Raw genomic sequence first — 16,645 nt, 5'->3', positions numbered from 1 at the left:
AGAGCTGCTCCACTCTGCATCAATAACTGCATTTTATGGAATTAAACCCAAATCCTGGATGAAACCCTGACCAATGGCGCATCCACCTCAACTTTGCATCCACCAGTTTAAAGCTGCTTTTGAATAAAGAGTAAGTTATCTATATCAGATCAAACAACTCAAATCTGAAATAATCAGATGGTTAAAATGATCTTCCTATTGTTTCAAATATTTTAGATACTTCTACCTGTCACTCACTTAATGCCAGTCTGGTTTAGATTTCCTCCTACCTATGGTTTACATGGAGTGCTTCAGGGTTAAAGCACAGTAAACACCCTTTAAAGTACCTATCCATAAAGAAATGCAATTTATTTAGACAGGTTTTTCCTTCTCCATACCTTTCCTTTTCCATACCCACAGAATTATAATTAATGCTACAATCATTTTAAAAACTCCTAATATTTAGTATTTCCCTTTTGCAACTCAGTATTTAAACGCAGTCTCCCAGTAAGAACATTTCACCTCATTTAATAAATGCAAATCTCCAGCACTTCTGATCAAAGAAATTTCAATAGATTCTTATATATTAACATATAATTAAAAAAAAAGAAAAAAAAGCAGCAGAGAGGCTGTAATTTAAAATCAACCTAAGAAACTTCCCACAGGGTTAAAGAAGGATTCAAAATCTTTAGTTTGCCTTTCTAACCAAAGGAAACACAATCAGTGTTATATAGTTATATACACTTGTGTATATAATTATATTTTTTTCTATTATATTCTTACTCAAGAGAGCTTAAGCTGACCTTGAGTTGAAAACGGGGTCAGGCAGAATTTCCTGCAAATTAGGGCTGGTAGGAATTTCTCATTTTAGACACGAAAGTTTTTCTTTTTGAAAAGATTGTTCTGAATAATTTTTGAGAGAGATGTCAGTGAATGCCAATACAAGCATCCCTATGCTGAAGCATTTGAGAAATTATATTCTACAGCTCCAAAGCAGCAAAAGGGATAAAACCTCCCCTTTGTCTTGCTACTTTACTGAAAATGGCTTTGGAAAAAAAGTATCAACAATGTGGGTGTCCTTTGGGAATGTGGTTCTTAAGTACCTTGTACAAAAAGGAAGAGCCAAGTAGGTAACCTCAGCCAGGCACAATGTAAGGCACCAAGAAACAGCTGAAATTGTCAGTCTTTGTCACTAAGGAAGCTGATCGGGGAAAAAAGAGGTGTAGGGGAAGGGTCTTGTATTTCTCACACAAATAATCTGGTTTTCGATGAAAAAAATAACACAGAACTACAGATCCATAAAAAGATCCCTGAGAATTTTTAGATGACAGAAGTAAGCACATGCTTCTATTTCACCTGCTAGCACAATCTGATCAGAGTTTTCCTTCTTTACCCAGTGTCTGCACTGCAGTGTTATTGTGTCACTGGGTTTGCTATTATTCTCTTCCAGGCTGAATTTTCTTCCCCCTTTCTCCAGTTTTACCCCAGGACCTGGAAATTATTTTTATCTTTATTTCCTTTGTTTTTTATCTGGCTCCTTACACATAAAGAATAATCACCTCTAGCCTGAAAGCAATAGTATGTAAGATATTTAAGGAGTTGAAAGGAACTTGCTTGAGGCTTGGAACATCAGCATCAATGGTTTAAAACAGCAAAAGGGACTGAGCCCTTGCCACAGATTTTTGCCTGAAGAGACTGGTGATAAACTTAGGTTGGTTTTTTTTTTTTTTTTTTTTTGGAAGAGGTATTGCCAAAGTCAAAGTGTGGGGGAAAGTTAATTTTGTTTGCTTTTCAGACAGATGTGCACTTATTTCAGCAGTCTGGTGAGTGAAATAGCAAAAGCCACAAGATTTATACCTACTTCAAAAGTCCAGTGCAAAACACCGTTGTGTTTTGTACAGCTCAGAGAGCTGTCCTGCCTGCACTCAGTTCAATGGCAGAAACATCCCTAAAGAGAGCACCTCAGACTGCCCCTGCACGTCCCTGGCCCAGTGAAACCCTCCAGGCACAGCTGCATTCACAGCAGTGGAACACTCTTTTTCATCCTGCTCAATTTCAGAGCAAGGTTAAGGAAGAAGAATTGATGGGATTTGGATGTGTTTTTCCCTTGTGCCAGACATGCAAACTGAGCAGAAGCTGAGGTTTGTGGTAAAAGCTCTGTTCAGCTGCAGCAGTGCTGGAACTGGAGGCAGCACAGAGGTAACTGGCCCTGTGCTCTGGAAATACCCTGCTCCAAGACTGGCTTAATTCACAGAGATTAATCAGAAATGCCACAGAGTTTGAAGGGCAAGAAAAGGAAAAATAATTGTGTTCACTAGGAAACAAATTGGAACATCCAAAAGAATGGAGACGGTGAGTAAAGGCAAAAAGCAAAGCATGGAACCAAAACCTCAGGCCAAGCACTCTGCGCTCACAAACATGCCTAAATCACAATGGAAGGGCCTTGAAACAGCATCGAGTGCCACTGAAGGGAGGCAGTGAGCAACACTTCATGGGAATCCCAGGGATTTCCCTTTCCTCATCCTTTCAGCTGAAGACACCTCATATTTCAGAGCAGTTCATGGGATGACTCCTCATTACAAAAGAAAAAAAAAAGTAAAGTAAAGCTGACAGATCTTCTGTAGTCATAAAACCTGAGCCGTGCCCTTTAGCTGGAGCAGCTGCAGGTGCAGAAACAGCCAAGGCACAACAGGCAAACCCTGGGTGATTTCAGAGCTGCTGACTGGAGAGGACAGGGAGCTCTCCTCCCATTCCAGGCTCTGTTTCCCCATTAGAGGCAGAGATTCTGTGGCTGTGCTGTGCCTGTCAGCCTGGAGAGAATGACACCACGAGTGGCACTGCAGGACAACATCAAACCACCAGGATTTATCAAAACTGATGAGGAAATAAATTGTAAATAACCTCCAACCAGCTCCATTAAATGTAGGAAGTTTCACTGAATACAGTCATCAAAACTGGGCTGGAGACACCAAATGAGGGCAAAGAGATAATTAGACAATGCAGGAAGAGGCTTGCAGCATCTTTTAATGAATGTACAATTCTCCTCAGAGGAACTGCTGCTTACTTATACCCTGCTATAAGTGACCATGTGATTAATTCAGCTGCCAGCTTGATCAAACTGACTCTCCAAATTGTTTGTATATCAGCATTCCATGATAGAAAATAATAGGATTAGCTCAGCAGCATTTTCAGCTCTTCAGATTTTATCACAGGTCACACTATATAAAAGATTTCTTCCAGAACCCAAGGCACTTGATCAGTTTTCACTAGCAAACTGCAGCCTTAAGAATCAGGAGCAGGACTTGCAAAATGTGAACTCTTATGGCTCAAAATATCAAGCCCATTAAAAAAAAAAAAAATTAAATATCCTGCATGGCTTTGAAATGCAAATATCAGGGTTTGAGGATGCAATGCTAGAACTGGAAATGGGGGTTGGCAATAATGTTATCTCACATCCTACAGCAAACACTGTGGTTGCAGAGGTGGAGATTGCTCAGGACTGTCCTCCCAAGCCCAGGACAGCTCTGCACTGTGACATCTCCTCGTGGGTGAAACATTCCCGACAATCCAGCTGCTGGCAAAGGGACTTCAGCAGAACGGGGTCAGACCTGTCTGCAGTGACTTTCTGGGGCTCTCCATGAGTGCTCAGGAGTCTGGGCAAACTCTCCTGCAGTTCCTTTGCACAGCAAACAGCTGGGCACATCTGCAGGGGTGGGCCCCACAGTTAGAGGGGTAGGGCAGGAGCAATGAGACTGGAGCTGATCTCACAGGGGAAAATTCCTCACTGGATATATACCCAGAGCTTATTTCAAAACCCAGGTTTATTTCAAAACCCAGGAAGCCATAGCTTGGTAAAGGACATTATAAAAATAACCACTTTAGCAATTATGGACAGTGAGTAAGATTCTACAATGAGTTCCCATTGTAAACTCGTCACCTGGGCTTTCCCAGTGTAGTCTTTTATATCAGACACTAATTAATATCTAATTGATCTCCCCAAGAACAACTGCTCAGTGTGGCCATAAAGTTCAATGCTCTGCCTTCTATATTTCCAACTCTTAAAGCAGAAAATAGCAGGGTTTAGTGTCTTAGGTTGGTAAATGCAAGATGTGGCTGGGGGTGTGTTCTATCCCCATCTGTCAGAGCTGGGGCAGTTCTCTGCTGTTCACGGGGCAGGTTTCTTTATCTCTGCCACAGCCAATCCTCCCTCCAGGAGATCGCTGCTGTTCATGGCCACTGAGTGTCCCTGCATGGCTGAGAAAATTCCATCATCCCATGGGGAGAGGCTGTGCCCAGGGGAGGAGCCAAGCATTCCTACCTGGATCCAATCTGACCTTGGAACAGCACAGCAGCCTTTGCCCACTGCATTCCCAGAGGAGCAGCTTTCTGCCCCACTGCATTCCCAGAGGAGCAGCTTTCTGCCCCACTGCATTCCCAGAGGAGCAGCTTTCTGCCCCACTGCATTCCCAGAGGAGCAGCTTTCTGCCCCACTGCATTCCCAGAGGAGCAGCTTTCTGCCCCACTGCATTCCCAGAGGAGCAGCTTTCTGCCCCACTGCATTCCCAGAGGAGCAGCTTTCTGCCCCACTGCATTCCCAGAGGGAGCCCAGGCCCATCTCCAGCAGCCCTGGAGCTCCAGAGGAAAACTCCAGCCTTGTCCAGGATCCTGCTCCAGCAGAAGCAGAGCTGGCACTGCAGGAGGGCTGAGCCCCCATGGAATGGCACTGCTGCCACCAGCCTGACCCACAGGTGCCAGGGCATTTCTGATTCTGGCAGTGTTAGTTTTTTTGTTTGTACTATTGCATTTGTATTTTTAGTTTTCCTAGTGAAGAACTGTTATTCCTATTCCCGTGTCTTTGCCTAAGAGCCTTTTAATTTCAAAATGATAATAATTTGGAGGGAGGGGGTTTACATTTTCCATTTCAAGGAAGGCTCCTGCCTTCCTTAGCAGACACCTGGCTTTTCAAACCAAGACAGTTTAGCTGATGATTTAGCTGATTTTCAAACCAAGACAGTTTAGCTGATGATTTAGCTGATTTTCAAACCAAGACAGTTTAGCTGATGATTTAGCTGATTTTCAAACCAAGACAGTTTAGCTGATGATTTAGCTGATTTTGTTTATCACCACTCTCCTTAAACAAGGACCACACCACAACACGCAGAGTGCTGAACGATTTACTGCACTTCCCAGCCCTACTCCAGCTGTTATGCAATAAATTGGTAAAGATGCTTAAACACCTTTAGCAAGCTTGCCTGAAGAGTCAGCAAAGCATTGGAACCAGGTACATTCATGGATAGCTCTTTGTCACACTGGGAATTCAACAACCAATGGCCCAAACAGCTGGAGCAGAGTAGTGAAATCATCTGGAACTGAGGACACCACATGCAACCATTTATTCCAGGAGAGGAGGGGCTGCTTTGGACTATCTTTAGTCTGGTCCAAGCACTGAACCTCCAATAGCACAAATCCCAGGTATTTCCAGAGGGAATATTGCAATTTAATTTAATATAAAGGCATGCACGGAAAATAGAGAGCAGGAGATCTGCTCTGACAGCTCAATCCCAATCCTAAATAAAACATTTCCATAAATGCAGTGTGGTGTTGTGCCTGCCTGGAAGACTGGATTATATTTTTAGCGACCGTGACTGTGCATAAACAGCTAGAAAAAGACCTGCTTTTCATTAGAGCAAAGCAAGCAAGGCAGAGAGGGGCACAGAGCCTCCAGTCTGCCCAGCCCAGGGCTGTGTAAATCCAAATTGACCGTGAATATTTTCACTAACAGGCTCAAAACCTCCCAAGTTCCATAAAACACAAACATGTGCTTTTAGCCCCCTGATTTAGACAGATCACTTAATACACACATTTTGTACCTCGGATTTATTTGTATCTTGGAGACAATGGAAAATAATATCCTAAAAAGAACACAATATTTCGTTCTTTCAGGCAATTCTTCTGAATTGAGAAATTATAGCTCAAGGGCCAATGGGGGGGAAAGGCTCAGAATTTGAGAACTAAATAACTTGGATGACACCTAGTGGGAAAATAGGCAATCACTGGGTGGAATTGTGAATGGGGAAAACTGCAAAGAGGAAGGTCCTCAATGAGAACAGGCGGGAGGAGAGAGAATTTCTTGATAAAATGGGTGGAGTACAATTTATGAGAAGAATTTCCTAAATGACAAGATTTTATCTGCCTGTGGAATAATCTGAGGAAATGGGATTTTGGATTTGACAGAGGCAAAAATACATTAGGCAAAAACCCATTAGGCAAAACCACGATAAATGTGCAGCAGGAAAAAATATGGGCAGGAGGAAACTCTGAGCCCTCCTATGTGGGAATACTCAGAAGGCTTTGATAGCCAGTTCTGCAGAGTGAAGTAGGTAAGAGGAAAATTTTGGCATTCAGGCAATAATAGCTCCTGATTTGAGAGAAATCACAGTTTTTCTTTAATTCATTTCTGCCAGCAATATTCCTTGATGTGAAAATGAATTTTGTGATTGATTTTTTATCATCCTTCTTGCTTATTTATAGAATTCATTAATTACCAGTGATTCACATCCAATTACAAAGATCTATTTTGGTTAGTCTGCTCTCACCAACCTATTTGAAAGTATAGAAGAACAGAATTAATCAAGGTGAGATATTTCAAATGAAAGTCGTCCATTGGCAATGTGAGGTGGGCAGTTTTTTCAGCATTGGGAATGGAAACAGTGCTTGAGAAAACTTCTGCCTTTCTTGGTCAAGAACAGGTCACTGTCAGCAATAAATGACTGGAACTCCTTAAAAGTGACTAGAAAAGACAATGGCATCTTGTGGCTGAGTCTGCTCTCAGCAGGTCACACGTTTGATCTGCTCATTTATCTCCAGCTTGCAGCTTTTATTCTGAACCACGAGGAAAGCAGTAATCTCCCTGAGCCCTTTTCCTCCCTGAATAATCACACACAGCCCCCGCAGAACTCACGGGAGAAGCCAGGGCCTCCAAAGAAAGCTGGTCCAGAGAAAAGGGATTTCAGGGGAGAGGTGAGGAGAGAGGGCTGTTTGGAAAATAAGAGTGTCCAGAAATCCCTCTCCACTGAGAAGACAGAGCCTCTCCCATTCACGAAAACTTCAAACGGATTCTCTCAGTGGAAAAAAATTACTTTCCTACCCTAACAAGATTATAGCAGATTAAAACTATATTTTTTTTCCCAAATTGGCTCTTAATAAATCCTCTTAAATGAAGAATCCTCATTTGGCCTACAAAAAGCTACAGCCCTAAAATCAGAAATGCAAATGCCTGGTGCTTCTGGCAGCCACTCCCTGCACACCCTCAGCTCCACAGGGAGCTGGAGCACTGGCCAGGGACAGCTCTGGGGACTCAGCAGGAGCAGCTGGGCACAGCTGGACACCTCTGCCACCCCCAGAGACACCTGGAGGAATGCAGGACTAACTCTGAGGACAGCACAGAATGGGAGTGTGGATTGCAGGGGATTCCAAATGTTGTCAATGCAGAAGGACACTGCATTTGATTTCACTGTGTGACAGGAAGTTTTGATTCCATGGCAGCACTCCTGAAGGCACAGTGGCACAGACTGTGCAGGCACAGCCTGTGCAGGCACAGGGCACACAGACAATTATGGAATCCATGGCTGTGCTTCCCAAAGGCAGGGGAACCATCCCGAGGATGGAAGGACCACTAGCAGTGCCCTCACAGCCATCCCACACCTGACAGGCAGGTGAGCTGCTCACCTCAGCAAGGGAGGAGTCATCTCCTCATCTCATAGAAAAGATCAAAATTCTAAAGGCTTTGAAGTAATTCAGTCTTTTCCCCCTGGCACTGTCTGAATAGCAGAGATACACAATAAAGCATTTTCTTAAGGAAGTTCCTAACAAAGTTCCAGCTCCTGGTAACTTATTAGACCTAATGAAGAAAGGTTCTTTAAAAATGAGTAAAAATTAGACAACAAGCATTGCTGCCAGGATAATTTACACACCAGAAATTGCCTTTCCTCCCAGAAACAGCCTGTTATAAAGAAAGGACAGCTCAAAACCACAGCTCTGCTGCACATCTGCAACATGGAAACCTCACCTGGGCTTCGTTTCCAAAAGCAGAACAGAGCTCCAAGCCTGTCCCCAAACCAACACTACACAGAACTGGCCTGAATGGAACACCAGACCCACAACCAGATGGGTTTCCAAATGCCAGCTGCCCCTGGAATTCTTCTGTGTTCATGGCTGGTAACTAAAGCAAAGGAAAACTTATATCCAAAACTTTGCATACCCAATGAAAAGTGAAAAGTAACTCCTATTTTTGCTTTCCCTTCACACAGACATGGCATTCTTTGTTTAGGTGAACAGGTACATGTGTATTACAAACCTGTATGACCCTAATTTACAAACTTGTATGACCCTAATTTACTGGCTTTGCAGCTGAAAACACACAGATATTTCAGAAATCTTCCTTTCACTTGTTGGACTTATCATTTCTGAACACAGGTGACCCAAGTTAAATACTATATCTTGGGTGACTTCAACACAATTTCATCTATTTCAATGGCATTAATATTTCCTTTCTCTATTCCTGTCTTTCTCTATCCCTTAATGATGTCACCTGACTATCATGGTTATTTTGATGTTATGGTGTGCTTTTATAAGTTTTATTGAAATGGTGAGAAGGCAGGTATTAAACAAACCTGGCTGACCGATACAGAAAAACTCAATTTCACAGGCTAACTTCATCTCCCTCATCTGCTGGGGCTTGTGTGTCTCAGCAGCTCAGGTCCAAACTAACTTTTATACATGGAGATTTTCTGGAGATAAAAACCCCCATAAATTTCAGATGAGTTTTTCCAGATACTGTCAGATGCAATAGGAAAAATTCATTAGGAACAAAACAAAAATCCCAAAGCATTTCCTCTTGTCTGCAGCAAGCACAAGACCCACCCCAAGCACTTGATGCCACGGCACAACCATAAATGGCAGCTCTGAGATGCTGCCCCATCCTGCAGAGGAAAAAGCTCATCTGCCACAGTTCCTGGGGGACTCTGAGCACTCAGCCTGCCCTGCCATCCACACTCCAGCACTTCTGCAGGCACAGGGAAAGGGATCAAGAGGGGCCAAACAGGGTAAGTGTCAGCTAGGCACCTCCCCAGCTCTCCCTTCTGCATTTCTGCCACAGTTCTTGTTTCTGTTTGAGTTTGGGTTTCTTGCTGTTTCTATATTTAATCAGAAGAGATGTCTTTTCCAGAAGTATCACTTAACTTCTTTTAGCCAGCTGTTGTAGTCTGTCCTTCTAAGCTGTTTACTTTGGGAAAAAGAGCTCTGGTAGACTCCTTGAAAAATCACAGATGAGTATCTGGGTTCAGAGCAAAGATACTCAGAATACCCAAGATTTCAGTTTATCTTAATGGCTGCAGTAGGCTTTAAGGATGAACAAAACAAAATGTAGTGTATGCACCAATGTTAAAAATTGGTTAATGAACCATCTAAGCAAAAAAAAAAAAAAAAAAAAAAAATTGGGGGTGGGGGAGGTGGGTGGAACCACAATATAGAAGGTAAATTATGACTGTCAAGAGTAGAGTTCAGTCTGGGCAGTTATACAAGAAAATGTGGAAAAGACAATAAGCAACAGGTGGCACATGACACAAAGAGGAACAACAGAGTATTTGTCAACTCACTGACAAATACACAGGAGATGGTTAAGATGTGTATTTCAGCTTCAGAAAGAAAGAAGATTTTCAGACAGTTACAATTTTATTCAATCCCTTAAGCTTCATTTTGAAAACTTGCTTAAACACACAATTTTAACACTAGATCTATGAAGATATGGAAGCAGAATAGAAACCTAAAGTGATTTTTCCCATCATCTCCTGGTGACATTCTGCCCCAGAATTTTGATCAATAATATCTTTTGTACAATTATGAAGGGAAAACAATGAACCAGAGAGGGGAGGGAAGAAGTGTGCTCTGTCTTCAGTGTTTATGGGGAGAGTGGTTCTGTGGGACATACAGAAAGCTAAAGATTTGTCATAGTTGAGACAGAGACAATACAAAGCAACACCCTCCATTTCCAGAAGGCTTCAAAGCCTGTTTTTATTCTAGCATGCATGCCTTTTCGACATTCTTACAAAGCTCCCAAGTTTACACTTTACTCATTGGTCACGAGAGACAAGCAAAGTGCCTACTGGAATAGGCAGTTGCAGGTTTCTCTTATTTATCCTTCTCTCTTTCTTGGTTTCTATGTCAACGACCTTGGCAGAAAATTCTTTCAGGGGTAAACATGGATCCTCTTATCAAACTTCTCCATGGCTCACAGGAGTCACTGTAAAGCCTCTTCCAAAAGATTTTATTCTAGAAACCTAAACCTGGGGGAGAAATAACTGCTGCGGCTCTGCTCTCAGAGCCATGGCAATAAACCTCACTTGTTGTTTGTGCAGCTGCAGATGGAGCTGCTGGCCGTGCTGGGCTGTGCCCTGCTGCTCCCCACGGTGCTGGGCGAGGATTGTCCATCCCCCTGCAGCTGCTGGTCCCTGGGGGAGCCCTGGGGGACAGGGGTGGACTGCAGCTCGCGGGGGCTGCGCGCCCTGCCCGCCCTGCCGCGCCTGACCCGCAGCCTGCACCTGCACAACAACAGCCTGGCCTCCATCCCCGCCGGAGCCCTGGACAGCCTGGGCCACCTGCAGGAGCTGCAGCTCTGGGACAACCCCTGGCACTGTGACTGTCACATCCTGTACCTGAAGCTCTGGCTGCAGGATTTCTCCGCGCCCGCGCTCGCCCGGCTCAGGTGCGCCAGCCCCGCGGCGCTGCGGATGAAAGCCCTGGGGCAGCTGACTGGGAATGACCTGGGCGTTTGTACCAGGCTTCTCCCAACCAAGTGTCTCCAGTTCTTCTGGCGAGACCTCATTTTAATTGCTGGGGCGATAATTACCCTCCTTTTAGTGGCGTGGGCTCTGAAGTTCTCCAAAAAGCTGGTCTGCCAGCTCAGCCTCGGGAGGCGGCGGCTGAGGAGGAACATCCCCAAAACCCACAAGGTACTGTGAGCTCTTCCCTGCCACCAGCCTGGCAGAAACTCCAAACTCCTCCACAATAAAAAAGCAAAAGCACTGGTAGCACTGGTTTGAATAGTCAGTGCAAAAAAAAGCCCAAAGTCTGGGTCCTCAGGCGAGCTGGATTTAATTTTTGTCCAAAAAGAAGCTTGGTGAGGCTTGGACGGGCAAGTTTCACCCTGCTGCCATCTGCTCATATGAAGAGCAGTTTCCACATTTTTAAAATCATTTTCCCACTGGATTCTCAGGTCTCACAGAAAGAAGATTTACACCCCTACACTTTTTAATATATGGAGATGAACACCAATGATATTATTTTAACAACTCTTTTCTCACTCAGGCTGTGTGAGTTCACAACCCATCAGCATCTCTTGGTGTCCCAGGGGGCTTGGTAGGACCATTCCCGTGTGCAGGAAAACTCAGCCCTCTCTTCCTCAGATTCAGGAGCTTCCTGCCCCCAAAAGCACCCAGATTATACAGACCAGACACTGCATGGATCCCTGATTGAAAACAGTTAAAGATGGACTGGTAATGACAACATAATCAGCAAAGTAATTTTACATCTTATGGAATTTCCTGGAGGGTGAACAATAATAAAGCATTCTATGTGGAACTGAAATAATGGATGCTTATTGAACATTCATATTGACCAAAATTTGATCTCTTTCACAACTCTAAACATTTCTGATTACATTTCTAAGATATTTTCAGAACTTGTCCTCTGAAGATAATTTTAGAATATTTCCCCTGCACTGAGCGTTTCAATTTTTTAAAAGACAACCACCATTCTGTATGAATGCAGAATAGTACAGAAGAAATGCACTCTGCCATCTCTCATGGAATTTCCTACATGATATTTCTTGTTTCCCCGAAATGAAATAAATCATTCAGACTAAAAGCTTATCACTCTCTTCTGTGCCTATAAACTAGAAATGCATAGAATAGCGAACTGCTTTACTACATGGCTTCAACAGTATAAATATATTAAAAATGGGCAATTAGTGAACATTTCTGCTTGCACCAACCAACACATCAAATAAGATGCACAAAATACAGGAAAAAAAATTGAGAGAACTTTTCTGTCCTTATAAGAGGAAAGAGGAGGGAATGTCTTCCATGGCAGCAGTTCACATTCTACCAAAACAGCCTTGTATTTATAACTTTTCATCCATTTGGGTTTTATCTGAAAAAAAACCTCTCTTCAAAGGGGACAGCTAGAACTAACTGAGGGCTCAGAAGCAACACTCTATGTTTATCTGGCAGGGCCACTGTGTCATGCTTTAGCCACACACTCCATCAAACTGCATAACTAACACCACAGCTGCTAATAACGGGCAAAGGCAGGAAAATACATCAGCTATCAAAATGAAACACACAGGCAGCACTCCCAACATGGGTTTGGAGCACCCCAGAAACTGTCACTGCATCCAGCCTGCAAGGGGCAAACTGGTGGCTGTATCTGCTTGCACAATCTGGGAACATACATGTGACTGCTGGGATGATAAAATAAAATAAAATAAAATAAAATAAAATAAAATAAAATAAAATAAAATAAAATAAAATAAAATAAAATAAAATAAAATAAAATAAAATAAAATAAAATAATAAAGAGATTTGCTTCCACAGTGGGCAGGAGAAGTCATCAGAGTCAGCATTATTGACCAAAACCTCACTGTAGCACACAGAGAAGGTTTGTGTGAACAGGAATTTGTGTGAACAGCAATTCTGTGTAGACTGAAACTCAATTAAGGTGAGGAATATTTGCAGGTTTCATTTATTAAATAGCATAGTATGTGAATCAGCTTTTTGCCTACAAATTCTCTGTATTTTGTTAAGACTGGAGCAAACAGCATTGCTCAAGATGAATGACTTCTGTTCAGCTTCCTGCTTGCCTTCTGCCAGGCTTTAGTTAGAGTTTATTCCAGGTGTGAACTCATGCACCAGAGCAGTTTGCAAGGCTCCATCATCACAAAGTGCTGCTCTCCTTTGTGCTACAGGGCCACCATCCTGACAGAACATGATTATTATGATTAATATGAATGTTAATGTGCTAACAGCCAGCTCTGGAGCTCCCTGGAACACAAGGCAGCTCATTCCCTAAGAACCACGCTGCCTCAGCTCAGAGCAGGCTGGATAAACCAGCCCAGCTCTGCCCAATGGAACAAACCAGCCCTGCCAATGGAACAAACCAGCTCTGCCCAATGGAATAAACCAGCCCTGCCAATGGAGCAAACCAGCTCTGCCCAATGGAATAAACCAGCCCTGCCCAATGGAGCAAACCAGCTCTGCCCAATGGAATAAACCAGCCCTGCCAATGGAGCAAACCAGCTCTGCCCAATGGAATAAACCAGCCCTGCCAATGGAGCAAACCAGCCCAGCCCTGCCCAATGGAACAAACCAGCCCTGCCAATGGAACAAACCAGCCCTGCCAATGGAACAAACCAGCCCTGCCAATGGAACAAACCAGCTCTGCCCAATGGAATAAATCAGCCCTGCCCAATGGAATAAACCAGCCCAGCTCTGCCCAGTGAAATAAAAGTGGCTCTGCCTTTTGGACTCCAGCTGTCTGGCTTTGCAGCACTGATGTCGCTCCTCTGGGTGCAGCCACTCTGGGGCTGACTGCTGAAATCAGCTACAAATACTTTTTTCTGCACCAGAACTGAAAGAATTGAAGCTCTTCTGCTCATTTATAAGACAGAAGGATTTCCAAATCCAGAAAGTAAGCAGCAGCATGATTGGCCCTGGGCAGCAGCAGCTGCTGGGGCCACTGGAGCTCCTGGGAAAGCACAGCAGGAGCAGGGGAGCCTGGGGAGGAGCTGCCCAAAAAGTGCCAAGGGTGGAGCTGAGCAAGTGGGAAAAACAGTGGCACTTGATATGGCTGCTTTTTAATACATTTTAAATTTTATTTTTATTTTTATTTTTAATGGAAAATACCTTCCTCCTGCCTGCACAGGGCAGTGGCAACTGCCAGCAGCTCCAGTCCAAGTGCCACTGCCAGGGAGGGCTGGGCACCTGGACAGTGTAGGAAATGACATGGCCTGGGGAATGGAGCCAGCTCGAGCCCTCCTGCCCTGGCAGGAGCATCTGCTTGCAACAGAGGAGCAAAAGTGCATGCCTGTGATGTAAGTTATTTTAGAAGAGATGCTTATTCAGAGTAAAATTGCAATATTTTCACTAAAACATACCTGCCAGCGGTGTGGAGTCACTGAATTTGCATGGTTTCTGCCTGGTCCCGTGTTCCAAGGATGTTGGTATTTTAAGAACATACATTTCTCATGTGTTTCAGCTCCTGCAGGTGAAGGTTAAATGATGAATGAGACCTAAGTGTACTTGACAGCTTTTTCTTTTCCCCCACCAACCAAGTAAAGAGGAAGAAATCTGAAAACAGCTTTTTATTTCACCCATGCTTTGAGAATCAGCCCAGCCTTTCCCAGGAGCTCTGGGCAGCTCCATGAGGTGGATATGTGGCATTTTTCTGTTCTGACAGTCTTCTCTTATTTGTAAGTAAGTGTAGGAAGTAGATTTGAATTTACACATCTCCATGGGTTCACACTCCTATCTAACCTGAGAGGACTTTGACTGTAAACCTGTCCTAAGGTTTGCTCAGCAACCTAGGTAAAATTCATTCACACTAAATTCATACTAGAGACCAAGCACAGCTTTGCTCTTAGGAACAAAATACATTGCAAAGGTAACCATCTTGTTCTGTATTTATTATTTGGTTTAGTGGCTGTGCATTTAAGGATTCAGATTTAGTGCTCCCTTTCAAAGAATTTAACTACACAGAAAATAAGTAATACAAAGTAAAATATTTCTTTCTGTTCAGTTAAACCCCAGCTAAGTCATAAGACATATGTCACATAATGACTGTAATTTTCCATTTTATTTGCACACCTTCTGCTTGCACTGACCAGATATGGAACTGCATTAAAAACTACTAAAATAACTCATCCAATAAAAAGAGAAAAACTCACCCTAGAAAAAGTTTCAAACAGCAGAAAACCAAGACTATTCCTAGCCTAACAGGACAAGAAAAAAATAGGGATTCCCTGAGGGGAACAGGAAATTTCTTCTATTTTTGAACTAGTAAACGTAAACTGTAAGAACTAAACACTAATTCAATGTACAAAACACATGTCGAATGCAGTGAAACAGCCTCTTGGCTGTTTGTGCTGCCACTATTGTATTCTAAATTAATTAGCCAATACACATTCGTTCTCATGCTGGTTTATGTTTAAATGCACTGTTTGGGGAATTATTAAAATAGAGTTTGAGGCTTTGCAAAACTGCTGTTCTTCCTGGATTCTTAAGGCCCACACACTTGCATGTTATGATTTATACCTGAATTACAGGATTTTAGTTTCACTGCCAACAGATGAAGTATTAACAATTCCTACCTAATGACTCCTTTGACGGTGCTAAGTTTACTGTAATGCTTAGCAATGCTAAGTTTATTTATCTTAATGCCTTTTGTCTCCAGAGCACAAAACAATTTCCCAAAGTGCTGTGGCTCTGTTGCTGGAACCCACGTAAATATTTTGCCATTAGATTGACTCCAATGAAATTCAGATTACACTCAATAATGGGTGTGTGACAACAAATTGCTCCAGTTGCATAATGGCCACATGGCTGCTATTTATACTGAGCTCCTTCCCAGGGGCACTTTGCTCCTGACGTGGCCTCTGCAGTGCCTTCCCCAGCAGCACTCCCCAGTGTTCATCCCAGTGATGTCACAGCTACTGCCTGACCTGGCATCTTCATTTTAGGCAAAAGAAACGTTAGTGTTTAGAATTTTGCTCAGATTTCATTTGGCTTGGCTTGTCTGAGCAGCAAGCATCCAGTTCTCTAGTAATCCAGAGTTATTAAAATTGAATGGTGCTGTTCTGCGTCAAGACATTCCCCAGGAAGAGTGGATTGAAACCTCTTCCCTCAGAATACTATTAAGGAATAGGGCTACAGAAATACAGAACATTCATCTTAGTCCAAGGGGAAAAAATTCAAATGAAGCCCTTTCTTAAATGACCTTGATCCCTAGGGAAGGGAGTGTCAGCAGGGATAGATTGCAGCCTCCCTTTTCTCCTTGCATCATCTTTCTTGTCTCCTCTTTAGGGGTCAAAAGAGTTTTACCTCTTAACTAATAATTAGTTTTTTTGACAAGAATTCATAGATTGCCTCTTAGGGCCATGGAGAAGGAACCTGACACATCCAAATAAAGTCGACCTCTGCAACCCTCTCCCATCAGCAGCAGTGCAAAGCAGAGGAAGGTCGTGGCAATGGCCACACCACCAAAGGTTGCCCTCAAGACAGCAGAGCATTTAGAAGTGAAGGTATTATTGATTTCCCCGAGTTTGCAAGGACACTGCAAAACCCAGTAATTTAACGTTCAGGTGCATTTATCAAAAGCTGGTTTATGGAAAAACAAAAACAAAACCAGCAGCAATTACAACCTGAAGGGATGGTGTGGCTGGGCAGTGCCCAGGCAGAAAGGGACCTGGGGGCACTGGTTGACAGCCAGCTGAACATGAGCCAGCAGTGTGCCCTGGTGGCCAAGAAAGCCAATGGCTCCTGGCCTGGATCAGGAATGGTGAGGCCAGCAGGAGCAGGGAACTCATTCTGCCCCTGTACTGGGCACTGGTGAGGGC

At 43.4% G+C, this 16,645-nt stretch overlaps 1 protein-coding gene across 1 annotated transcript; it reads left to right on the top strand.

The window, feature by feature from the left end:
• The first annotated feature begins 8,975 nt into the window (after positions 1-8,975).
• GP9 (glycoprotein IX platelet) lies at positions 8,976-12,063 on the top strand. Its single transcript, XM_053953786.1, has 3 exons — positions 8,976-9,083; positions 10,395-10,988; positions 11,344-12,063. The coding sequence occupies exons 2-3, from the start codon at positions 10,401-10,403 to the stop codon at positions 11,350-11,352; spliced, it is 597 nt and encodes a 198-aa protein (XP_053809761.1). The 5' UTR covers positions 8,976-9,083; positions 10,395-10,400; the 3' UTR covers positions 11,353-12,063.
• The last annotated feature ends 4,582 nt before the right edge of the window (positions 12,064-16,645 follow it).

Source organism: Vidua chalybeata, chromosome 12 (assembly GCF_026979565.1).
Source record: "Vidua chalybeata isolate OUT-0048 chromosome 12, bVidCha1 merged haplotype, whole genome shotgun sequence".
Classification (NCBI taxonomy): domain Eukaryota; kingdom Metazoa; phylum Chordata; class Aves; order Passeriformes; family Viduidae; genus Vidua; species Vidua chalybeata.
This window is presented reverse-complemented; position numbering and strand designations above follow the sequence as displayed.